The sequence below is a fragment of the Eleutherodactylus coqui genome, chromosome 7, assembly GCF_035609145.1.
Source record: "Eleutherodactylus coqui strain aEleCoq1 chromosome 7, aEleCoq1.hap1, whole genome shotgun sequence".
NCBI lineage: Eukaryota > Metazoa > Chordata > Amphibia > Anura > Eleutherodactylidae > Eleutherodactylus > Eleutherodactylus coqui.
The window spans coordinates 158,657,017-158,669,113 of NC_089843.1; the positions used below are offsets into that span (position 1 = coordinate 158,657,017).

General features: G+C 39.7%; 1 protein-coding gene across 1 annotated transcript in view; it reads left to right on the top strand.

The window, feature by feature from the left end:
• LOC136573612 (bifunctional heparan sulfate N-deacetylase/N-sulfotransferase 3-like) overlaps positions 1–12,097 on the top strand; it is a 261,734-nt gene that overhangs the window by 244,860 nt on the left and 4,777 nt on the right. Inside the window, exon 12 of the mRNA XM_066574885.1 lies at positions 2,512–2,614. Coding sequence (XP_066430982.1) covers positions 2,512–2,614 — 103 coding nt within the window. The remainder of the gene's footprint in view (positions 1–2,511; positions 2,615–12,097) is intronic.

The window sequence follows — 12,097 nt, forward strand, 5'->3', positions numbered from 1 at the left end:
GGAACCATGGAGACGAGGACGCTAGCAACAGAGCAGGTAAGTGGAATAACTTCTGTATGGCTCATATTTAATGCACGATGTACATTACAAAGTGCATTAATATGGCCATACAGAAGTGTATAACCCCACTTGATTTCGCGAGACAACCCCTTTAATTAATCTTCTTGAAAAGAGTGAGGAGGTGAATGAGCATCATAGTGGCTCAACAGCCAGCATCGTCACCCTGCAGCACTGAGGTCCCTGGTTCAAAACCTTCCAGCGACAACATCACAGCAAAGGGCAATTTCAACCAAATGTGGGTCTTGATCACCTTGAGCTGATATTTAGTTCTGTGTTTGTCTTGCCCAGTTGTGTTTTGGTTGGGTTTTGTTGGTTGCGCACGGTTGTGCTTCTTTGAATTTATTAACCCTCCACATCCACTCAGGACGTAACAATTGATATGCTTCTTGGTGGGTCTATCAACTAGCAGTACATACAACGAAATTCTGACCTCTCCATGAACCACACACAGAAGAGTCTGGGATTCATCAGATCTAGAAATCTAGAAATGCATCTCTTTTCTGGCTAATGTAGCCTCCTGTGTCCATATTTCTTTGCTATCTTTCTTTATTCAGCGGTATAATATAAGAGAGGCGAGAAATGGTCCTAGAAAAGATGCAGGAGGAGGTATCAACGCATGGTATAGATGTAGCAAAGATTAACTTGTGATAACAAATTGAGGAAAGTTCATTGCCACAGTTTATTTGCAATTTTAATAGCTTTTCAATTGCTTTTATAATTTTAAAGGCTGTAGAAAACATTGTGCATGAAAAATCAATGTACACATATTTTACTAAGTTACTGCAGAAAAAAAATGGATGTACTTTTATATTTTTTGCATTGAGTTTTTGCTTTCATGAATTTAAAAAGATTCATATTTGATATGCAGGCTCTGCTATATTCTGTTTTTCTTTGGCTGAGTGGTTTCTCAGCTGGTCTCTCTCATGAATGAGCACAAGGTCAGCTCCCCCTCCCCTCTGCTCATTCACAGGCTGTGTATCGAAGCCCACACAATACTACATAATGCTACCTCAAAGTATTATTTCTTAGTGGGGGGTATATTAGTGGTGAAGGAGCAGATAAGTACTGTGTAGTTGATTACAACACATTGATATCTCTAGATCAGATGACAAGGTGATGTGAGATGAGCTCCACTAAAAACAGACCCAACCTTTCCTATGAAATAGGTGGAGAGCAGTGCCTAACATAGAAAGTGCAGCATGTTAAGGCATGGGGTCTGGTGAGATGATCAGCATCTCCCCACATTGTCATACAGCCCTCTGTAATGTTTTTTTTTTTCCTGCCAGACAAATCACAGGTTTTTTATCCTCTTTTACTACTTATGACTTGAAGTGACTGCAATAAACAATGACAGGCTGCTTTCCATACCACTACACTGGCCTGTGTGCAAGACTCACATGAACTTACAAATGACTATGTGCTGTTTTTTTCCTGTAACTGTAGAAAGCTCCCGACTGGTCGTGTCTCACAAATCCCTTGCTGTGTAATGTACCCTTCTCACAGCATACTCCTTCTCACTCTGGAGAGCAAGCTAGGGGAAAACACTGAGAAGCAGCCATCACTTTATTTTCACTGGTGGATTTTGCAGTGCCTTGGAAAACAATATAAGCATAGGAACCAAACAATCAGAAATTGTTAATAAAAACCAATTATAAAAAGCCATTTTCAAAGTCACATTGATTAAAGAAAAAAAAGAGCGTGAAGGCATACATAGCCTTTAAGATAATATAGCAATGTATTTTCAATGGCTTAAGATAAAATAACTTGCCACAGAAAGTTATCACATTCAGGTTAAACTTTGCCATATCTATAGGGTGTATGAAGGACAGGGAGAGAATTGGATGTATGTATTATAAGTATGCTATGGAAAAGGAAGGCAACAGGGAGTAAGTAAACAAGTGAATGACTGTCTGATAGCTAACATGCTAAACAGGGATCAAGGGTTGTGAGATCCATTCCAAGTTTCCATTGTAAGACCCACAAGACATCAGGATCCTTTAGTTGTTGTAGTCATCTGATATTTATTGCAAAACATTGTGATAAACCTTACAATGAGTTTCTCAGAACATATACACAGTAAGCCGAGTCTGACTGGAATAATGACAGTGGTAGCATTCAAATTAAGCAGTAAACAAAACATTTATAGTATTGGCATATAGAAAGTTTTCCTGTCAAAATAGCATTCAAACACAATACTAGTCAGCACTTCTACTGCCACACCATAGTACCAACACACTGCCTATATCATTTGACCACACATAAAGACCATAAGTCATATCATATAACCCAGTCCTATCAATCCCAATAAGGGAGTCACAGACAGAAATGTTGGAAGAAGCAGTACTTTAAACTTTGCAGAGATCCGACACACCCATATACAAAGAGTTCATACTGTATCAGATATTTGTTTTCAGAAATATGCATTTAAAACATTGAAAGTTTCTATTGTAGATTTGACTCACATAAAGGATTTTGGTGCCAGCTCTTGGAAGAAGGGAAGACGAAATGTCTGGGCAAAAGCAAAGGTAGAAGATATCCCCCAATGGATGTAGAGGTGAGTCTTTCTGCTGTTTTAATGCAAATAGGAGTCTGTCCAAAGTCAATCCTTTTGTTAAATGTTATTAGTTAAAATTTTTATTCACTTAACATATTGGGAAATTGTAAGGAAAACATAAAGGCTACCATCTTTTCATTCATAGTTTACTTTTAACTTAGCATTGTCCAGAATTGTGAAATAATATGCATGTTTTGCTTCTAAAAATAAATGCTTGTGCTTCTCCAGCTTACACTACCAGTCAAAAGTTTTAGCGCACCTAAATTTTCCAGTTATTTTTTATGTTAACAGCTCAAGTCCTGCAAATAACATGAATTGTTTCAATGGTTTAGAAGTAAGTTAAAAGCATAAAAATATTGTGACATTTTCACCTGAAATGCAACAATAATCTGAATTTATGATGTTAACCAAGGGACTGTTCTCAGGGAACTTATCAAGGACAGCTGCTCTGCAGCACAGAAAGCAAATTATGGTTTAAGCTTGGATGTAAACTATTCCTACATGTGTCTCAACTTTTGTAGATTACTTTCAAACCCTCTGATTCTACTGTATATAACCAGTGTTGGAACAGACTGCATTACAGCACCCTCTAGGGCAGGATTTAGACAGTTTGGCTTTTCAGAAGTGCAATCATTGCTATGATAATGGCCAGAGATCACAGGCAGACAATTATAACTCTTAGAAGTGTAGGTCTGTTCTACAGACAAGTTGCCAATAAAGCCAATTTGGCATTCAGTGGATTTGCTTATACCATCAAAACTCTGATAGGAACAGATCTGGCAGACTAAAGGCTACTACAAAATCAGATGACAGGTTTTTGAGGGTCAGCAGTTTGCGTGATCAGCACCTCACAGCACAAAATCTTAAAATACAGCTTAATGCAACAAAAAATAAACAGTTATGGGTACCTTGAAGAGTCAAAAATCTAGATTTAATTTCCAATTTAGTTCTACTCTAGAACTCCAATAGAAGTAGAGGTCAGTATATCCCACCTCCATTCTGAGCTATAGGTATGTAATTAGACTGAAAATGGTTTCTTCAAATAACTCAATGAACAGGGCTCAAATAAGGATAGAGCTATCCCTGACTGTTGCTACACGTTCAATAGCCCATGTTGGTGGCTATATAATCAGGAATACTTCAGGATTAAAAATCATCTAAGTGCAAAAAAGATGTAAAAGATACAGATAAAGATTGATAATAGCAAACAACTGTACAGCCTTGATGACTGGAGGGAGTAAAGAACAGCTGGCCTGTCCAGGTGGATGTCCAGTTTTAAAGCTTGCTCTCTCCACCAACCCACGAAGAGAGGCTCGACTTGTGCCACCAATGTGGGAAGGCTGTCACCTTAGCAGACACCCATCAGAATTTCCATGCCGCTTCACATGACCTGACTTAGAAGTGACAGCCCATGCCACTACAGCCTCATATTGGGAGGGCAGCATAGAGGATGGCCAAAAGACAATTAAATGAAAGGACACAACTATAACAAAACTGTAACTCGGCTAATCGAATGTTGTATAAATACTAAAGGGAAATCTAATATAGGATACTAAATATTAACAGACCATAATTGGACCAAATATAAATTGTTGATGTATGCAAATGCACCAAAAGGGCATATCTGCATGGCAAACACCCACTATATGTAAAGAAATGCAAATGCATCAAATGGGCAGGTCTAGATGGCAAACACCAATCACATTATATCTGGGGACTGTATAAATGATTCATGTGAATGAATACACTATGTATATCTCCACACCTATCTCAGATGTTGTTATAGTTATGAAATATATCCCTTATTACATATATGCATACAAAAAAGAGGTAGAGGTTTGATCATATTGATACTAGGGAATATAAAGATGATGAAACAGATATATGTTCATTGAATCATAGAATGGTAGAGTTGGAAGGGCCCTCCAGGGTCTTTGGGTCCAACCCCCAGCTCCATGCAGGATTCCCTAAATCATCCCAGACAGATGTCTATCAATCCTTTGTTGGAATATTTCCATTGAAGGAGAAATCACCACCTCGCAAGGCAGCCTGTTCCACTCATTGACCACCCTCATTTGCCAAGTTTTTTTTAATATTGTATCTGTCTCCTCTCTTTCAATTTCATCCCATTGCTTATAGTCTTTCCTTGTACAAATGAGAATAGGGCTGATCTGCATTGTGACAGCCCTTCACATGTTTGTAGACAGCTATTAGGTCTCCTTTCAGCCTTCTTTTTGCTAGCTAAATATTCCCAGGTCCTTTATTCTTTCCTCACCACATACATATCTACATCAGATATTCAAATGATTATCACATATAACCTCTATTCCATAAGAAACACAAGAGAAAATCTATATAAAAATGTAATAAACTAGACCTCTCTAATGTCAAGAAAAGGCCAAACAAACCCAGCATAGTAGACTATAGTATTTCTTATAGACTTAATGCCCCTTCCAAGGTAAGCCATATCCAAAAAAGTTAAGAGATTAGACAAAGAGTAAAAGAGAGCATCTCAATAATGCCTTTTGAATAGCAGCAATCAAGCCTGAATATCCATGCCGTCTCTTTTTGGAGAAGCTTCTTGTCTAAATTGCCATACTGACCATTAGATCTGATCAATTCAACACCCTGAAAGTGGAGCAAATTGGGGTCATGGTTGTGATAGTCTCTCATATGCGTAGACAGGAGCGTATGTTCGTTCCACAATATATTTCCAACGAGAGCCAAAACGCGTCTTTTGGATTTTTAAATTGTCTTACCTACATAATTTAATGTGCAAGGCTGTGTTGCTAAATACACTATCTTCTTGGAATGATAGTTCATAAATTCCCTGTTGCCATAACTCTTCACAGTGGCTGCACTCTTAAAGTGAACGCACCTTGGACGTATTTACATGCTTTACATTCTGAACACCTATATATGCCTTTCAGCGAGTTTGAATATAGCCCCCAATTGGGGTTAATATTGGGGCACAAATGACTGTGCACCAGACAATCCCTCAGATTACGTCCTCTCTTATATGTCATTGAGAGCCCTGTTGTTAAAATTTCTGTTAGATCTCCATAACTTCATGGAATGTTCCAATATCACCCCAAAATCCTATTTCACTAGCCTTGGTGTCATAAGTACTGATTATCCTGACTACCCTGACTACCCTATCATTCTCTGGACATGTACAAGATGTCAACAAGTTTTTTCTTTTCTGGGCTTGTTGAAATTTCTGAGCTGAGTCATTTATGTCCTTGGGTTAGCCTATTTACAAGAATCTTTTTCTTATTACTTCTCTTCAAAATCAACATCTTCACAGCCGTTCCTACATGATTACAGGAACTGCCCTAATGTAGCCCTAAGGTATTAAAGTTAAGACAATCTACAAACACCAAAATGACTCGGTCATACCTGTCCACAAAATCCGGATATCATCAATAAAGTGAAGCTATAGTGAAATCGTAGGTGTGTGAGAAAAGAACTCTCTCCTCCCTCCAGCCCAGGTATAAATTTGCATACGCCTGGACACAAGGGTTCCCCATTGTGGTACCCCCGAGCTTCCTTTGTCACTGTCACACCCTCAAGACATCTCAAGACATCCATTTATGTCATGCACATAGAATAGTAGTGCCTGCATAAAGGGGTGCAAGATATTCTCGATATACACACTCCTGTTTTGGGACAGGCTGTCTATCCCAGACATGATGGGACGTTCCCTCAAAGGAGACAACTCCTTGTGTATCTTTGGGAGGCAGTAGAACATAGCAACTTGTAACTTGACTTTATTTCGGGAATTTAGGGGATTATTTGGGTGATTGAATGTCACCAGTCTGTTTAGGTTAGGACCATTTCGGATTATGGTTCCCTTGGTATTTTTTTTTTTTTTTTTTGGTATAGGATATATCATATTTAGTCATCCTCTAGTTCTTTTCATTTTACTTATTTGGCCTGGAACTATCATCTTATGATTTAAGGCTGTACAGCTCTGATGTTGGAAAACGTCCGTCGGGGTTCTCTTACTGTATATTGCCAGACGCTCTGCTGTTGGAGCCTATCCGATGTGTCACCTCATGCAGTATTGGCTTTAGCCAGCAGATAGCGCTGTTGTACAATGGCAGAAAAAGAGTAAGCCCCCTAGGAAAACCAGGATACAAATTGGATTGGAAAGGGTTAAGTTTTAGGGGTTCTGATTTGTTTGCTTATAAGAAGGCCCCGCTTCTGGACAGTGATTTGGTCTTTTGTAATAGCCATTAACACCTAGAAATCACTGACAATTGCATTCACGAATATACATTAGAAGCACTACATTTGAGACATACAGTACGTTAGAGAAAAAGAAGCAGAACATAAAGTCTTAGATAACACGAGTCAGTCCAGAAGTTAGAATTTTATAGTTGTTAATGAAAAAAAGGCAGTTTGATCAATACAATAGTTGCTTAAAGGAGTTCTCAGACACACAAACCTGACTTAGGGCTACTTATATTTTTACCAACATGACATGCACAACACAGTTTCTTGTGTTCTTGATCCTACAATTTTATTCTTTACAATTCGTAGTACTCAGAAAATAGCAAATGTCGTCTCTATTATAACAGTTACTAGTATTGTTTAGAAGGAGTTGTCGCTTTGCTGCAAAGCTCGTCATGCAGTTATATCTCAGGCAAGTTTGCAAATTACCACAGTTGTGGTGTGATTGGGTCTTGCCACCTCAGGCCCTAAAAGTGGTTCCACTCTTGGTATAAAAATAGTCTTTCAGAGGCTACTTGTGTGCAGTGGACCTATTTTTCCACTTGTGTAGAGCTTGTTTACCATGCTTAAATGATGCAATTAAAGATATTTTACTGAGTTAACAGAATTTGAGTAGGGGTGTATTATTGGAATTTGAGAATCTGGATGGTCATATTGATGAATTGCCTGACATCTGGGCCATTCTGACCAAATTGTTAGGAGGTGTTGGGACCAGTAGTTGCATGAGGGTATGCATACAAGGTGACCAGGCTTGGGACGCCCTTAACAGACCGCAAGCAGGGAGGATTGTCTGATCGTCCAACAAATATGAGCAGCTCCAACTGTTTGTTGTCCGCAATCCAGAATCAGTTGGCACCATTGTTACAAGCCCCTGTGTCTGTCGGAACCCCATTCATCTCATGATGCGCATTATTTGTATTGCCTTTGACACCCACCCTCCGTCATTTCAGTTTGCAGTGGTGTTCTGAACGATAAAACTGGATTGCTTTGGAGTGCAACCGGGTTGTCTTCAGTGGCGAATCTAGGTTTAGTTTGGGCATGGATGACGGCCATGTTCATGTCTGGAGATCTAGGGGTAAGCGCCCCAATCCTGCCTTTGCTGTGGAGCAGCACACTGCCCCCACTGCTGGTGTGATGGTCTGGGGGACATCACATACGACAGTCGGTCATCCCTAGTAGTGGTAGGAGAGACAATGACAGCTCAGCACTATGTTAAGGACATCCTGCAGCCACATGTGTTCCTCTCATGGCGGCTTCCAAGAGACATTTTCCAGTAAGATGATGCTCGGCCACTCACACAAGGGTGTCACAATTATGCCTTCACAAAATTACCACATTTTTGTGGCCTTCACAGGCACCAGATTTATTTCCAGTAGAACATGTTGGGATGCTATCTTTGACTGCCTACAAGTTTGCATGATCTAGGGGCTCAGTTGCAGCAAATGTGGACCAACAGGCTGGAGGATACCATTTGGAACTTACATACCTTCATGCTCGCTCGTTTAGCATTTTTCATCCAAGTTAGAGGTGAATATATATATACATACACACACACATATATATATATATATATATATATATATATATATATATATATATATATATATGATGTTCACTGCAGCATGAGATGAACAACATTGTTTAAGGGGTGGGATATATTGGTAAGCAAGTGAACAGTCAGTTTTTGATGTGTTGGTGGTAAGAAAAATGGGCAAGTGCAAAGATCTGAGTGGTTATGACAACAGACAAATTTTGATGGTTAGAAGACTGGGTCAGAACATTTTAAAAGCAGCAGGACTTGTATGGGGTATTTTCAGTGTGCAATATTAGTACCAGTGATCCATGCAAGACATGAAGCAGCAACCAATTCATGAACACCAAAGGCTTACTGATATTCATAGAGAGTGAAAGCTAGCTCATCTGGCCTGATCCTATACAAAAGCTAATAGATAGAAATGCATTAAAACACACAATGCATCCCAGCTTGCTGTGACTAGAGCTGTGTAAGTGCAGAGCAGTCAAAGTGACCATGCTGACCCCCACCCCATACACACCCCTAACTGCCACTTTCAAAAGCACTTACAGTACAATGGGCACAGGAACATAAGAACTGACCACAAAGCAATCAAAGAAGATAGCCTGGTCTGATAAATCATTTTGGGAAACATGGCGTCCTGCTATTCATGTGGATGCTACTTTGACATGTACCATTGTTGCAGACCAAGTACAGCCCTTCATAGCAATGGTCTTCCCTAATGGCAATGGCCTCTTTCAGCAGCATACTACACCCTGGAACACTGCAAAAACAGTTTCAAGTGTTGACTTGGCCTTCAAATTAACCAACTCTCAATTCAATCAAGCATCTATGGGATGTGCTTGGTAAACTTTTTAGATCCATGAAAGTCCCACCTTGCAACTTCTAGGGTTTAAAAAATCTGCAACTAATGCCTTGATATCAGATACTGCAGGAAACCTTTAGGCCTCATGCCCACGGCTGTGGCAGACTTTGCTAACGGAATATTGCAGCGGATTCCGCCACGGCACCCTCCAAAACCCTCATACTCAACTCCTGATCCGCCGCGTTATTCCCGTCCCTCGAGCTGACGCGCATGCACAGTACAGCGCATGACGTGCCGGCAGTGCGGCATGATGCGGCCAGCGGTGGGCGGGACGCGTATTCACGCGATACTTCTACTGTGCTACAGCAGAAGTATAGCGTGACGGCCGGCTTCCATTGACTACAATGGAAGCCGGACGCTTGTGATCCTGCGGCAATTAGAGCATGCCACGGTTTCTTTCACACTGTAGAATTTTGCTTTGAAATTCCGCATTGAACATTGAGCATTGAGCTAGTAGGTTCAATAGAACCTAATAGCTGTGGCATAACGCCGCAGATTTCCACCGTGTAAAACGCAACAGAAATCCGTCCGTGGGCATTTGCCTTTAGAGATCTTGTGAAATCCATGCCTCAACTTGTTAGAGCTATTTTGAAGAGAGAGACCTACACAATTCTAGGCAGGTGGTTTAAATGTTTATCATATATGAATGTATATCATACATCAACATTAAAAGTTGTAATGTCTAAATGCAGCTGCAGCTCTAGGAGTTGCAAAGGTAGAAGTTGTAACTAAAACGTTATCCTTTAGTGGGCAAAGGTTTCCCTGCTTTATAAGTAAATAGCACTATTATAATTGAGCTTTGGAACTGATTGTGATGGAATTTGTTAATCTGCAATGTGTAATTGCATGAGATGAAGCTGTGAACAATGAAATATTAAATTTTATACAAGAGCACATCAAACACGGTTAGGTAGGACATCTGATCATTAGCTTGTGTTCCACACACCAGGAGTTTCAAGCCATGCTTCTGGCACTAACTTGTTAGGCTCTGCATGTGCTGGCATTATGGCTTCTGTTTATAACATGCTGTCATGATCTGTTTTCCAACTGATACAAACACAAGTTCATGGACCTTCTATTATTTAATGGAATCCATTGTGGTTCGGCCAGAGTTCTGGAATATTTGACAGCCAAAATAGCGCTGCAGCCTTCCGTATTCTTGGCATCAAACATACTTTGAAGCTTGGCAGAAATCCCAGTCAAACCACATAGAGCAAGTGTGAGTAGAGTACATAAATGTGAATCTGTATTGCTTTCTATACCACAAAAGAGACAGTAGTCACCCAAGACTCCATTGTCTAGTTGTGGGTCCTGGCTTCTAGGGATAGGATGAGAAGACTAAATACTTGATTTTGGGGTGATTATCCTTGTTCTCATTCTTTCAAACACGTGAACGTGAATGAATAATTGCATGAATATGTGCTGCCAACAGGAGATCTTGGGGGTTCCCAACCATGGGCCCTTTAAACAGCAGTCAGAATACAGTTGGGCCATTGATTGCCAAACAATATGTTTATTACATTAGCCAGAAAAAATGAATTAATCAAACTCATGCCAGTTGGAACCTGTCATACGATTGCTAGCAATCTTTGTCAATTCCACGTCCAGAAAACTGTTGTCAATTATATAAGCAATAAAGTGGCTTTATAAATTGATACTTAGAGTTGTCCAAGATTAGGAAGAAAAGGTTTATCCTTTCTTTTTCCCAAAACAGAACCGTTTGTGATTTTGGATTATGTCCACTCTCGCAACTCAGCACTATTCAAGTGAAAGAAACTTGTTTTATAATACCAGAAAAAAACATTCAACTTATATGGTTTCCATAGTTTTTTTGACGGAAGAAAAAGCCATCTAAAAAATTCAATATAAAAACCAAGTCATTAGCTGTTTATTGCTCAAGTAGAGAAAATACGAATATAACACAGTGGGAAACCAGGGGGGCAGCAAAATCTCCCTTGAGGCGAATGCCATACATTTCATAGAAAAATTCCTTTCCAATTCCTATTAATTGATCAACATCCCATCATCAGAAATCTGGTACCTGTAACTTGTAATATTATTTCTTTTGAGGATGGCACCCAGGCCTTTTTGACTGGATCAGCCATCTCAACATCTTGTGGTTCCATAGTCTTCCTACCCTTACAGTAAAGAATCCCTCCCTGCAATTATACTGTAATGATATTGAAAGCTTCTTTTCTCTAAATGTAGCCCCTTTGCCATGGCTACAGACCTAGGTATAAAAAGATCATTAGAGGGACCACTGCACTCTCCATTCATACATTTGGAACATAGTAAATAGAATGCCCGTAAGCCATTTTTCTTCTAAACTAACTGCAACTTTAATGGCCTGCACTGCAGACCATCCATTCCCTCAAATTATTTTGTTCAAGTTAAAAATTCAAAAATTGATTTAACTTGATTCATTTGATGCACAATTCTTTTTGCAGAGATGGGGCGTGCCAATGGTGGCAGGATTCTCTCCCTCATTCGCAAACCTCTTTATGGCCACGTGGGAAGGTTCTTCTAGTTTTCAGATAACATTTATGCCCTCCACATCAGGTGGTATGGACATTTCATAGATGACCTTCACCTTATGTTAGGGGCTATATGATCTTATCGATGGCTTTGTTAGTTATTTGAATGACACTCATTTTCAGTGTCACTTCCAACAGGTGTGATGTCTCTATCAATTTTCCTGATATCACACTAGTTGGTTCTAAGGCCGATCATAAAGTAGAAGTTACATTATATTAGAAACCCCATGTTGCCAATTTTGTGTTAATGGAGGATTCATGCCATGCACCAAGTGTCATAAACAACATCCCAGTGGGCAAATTGACAAAATTGA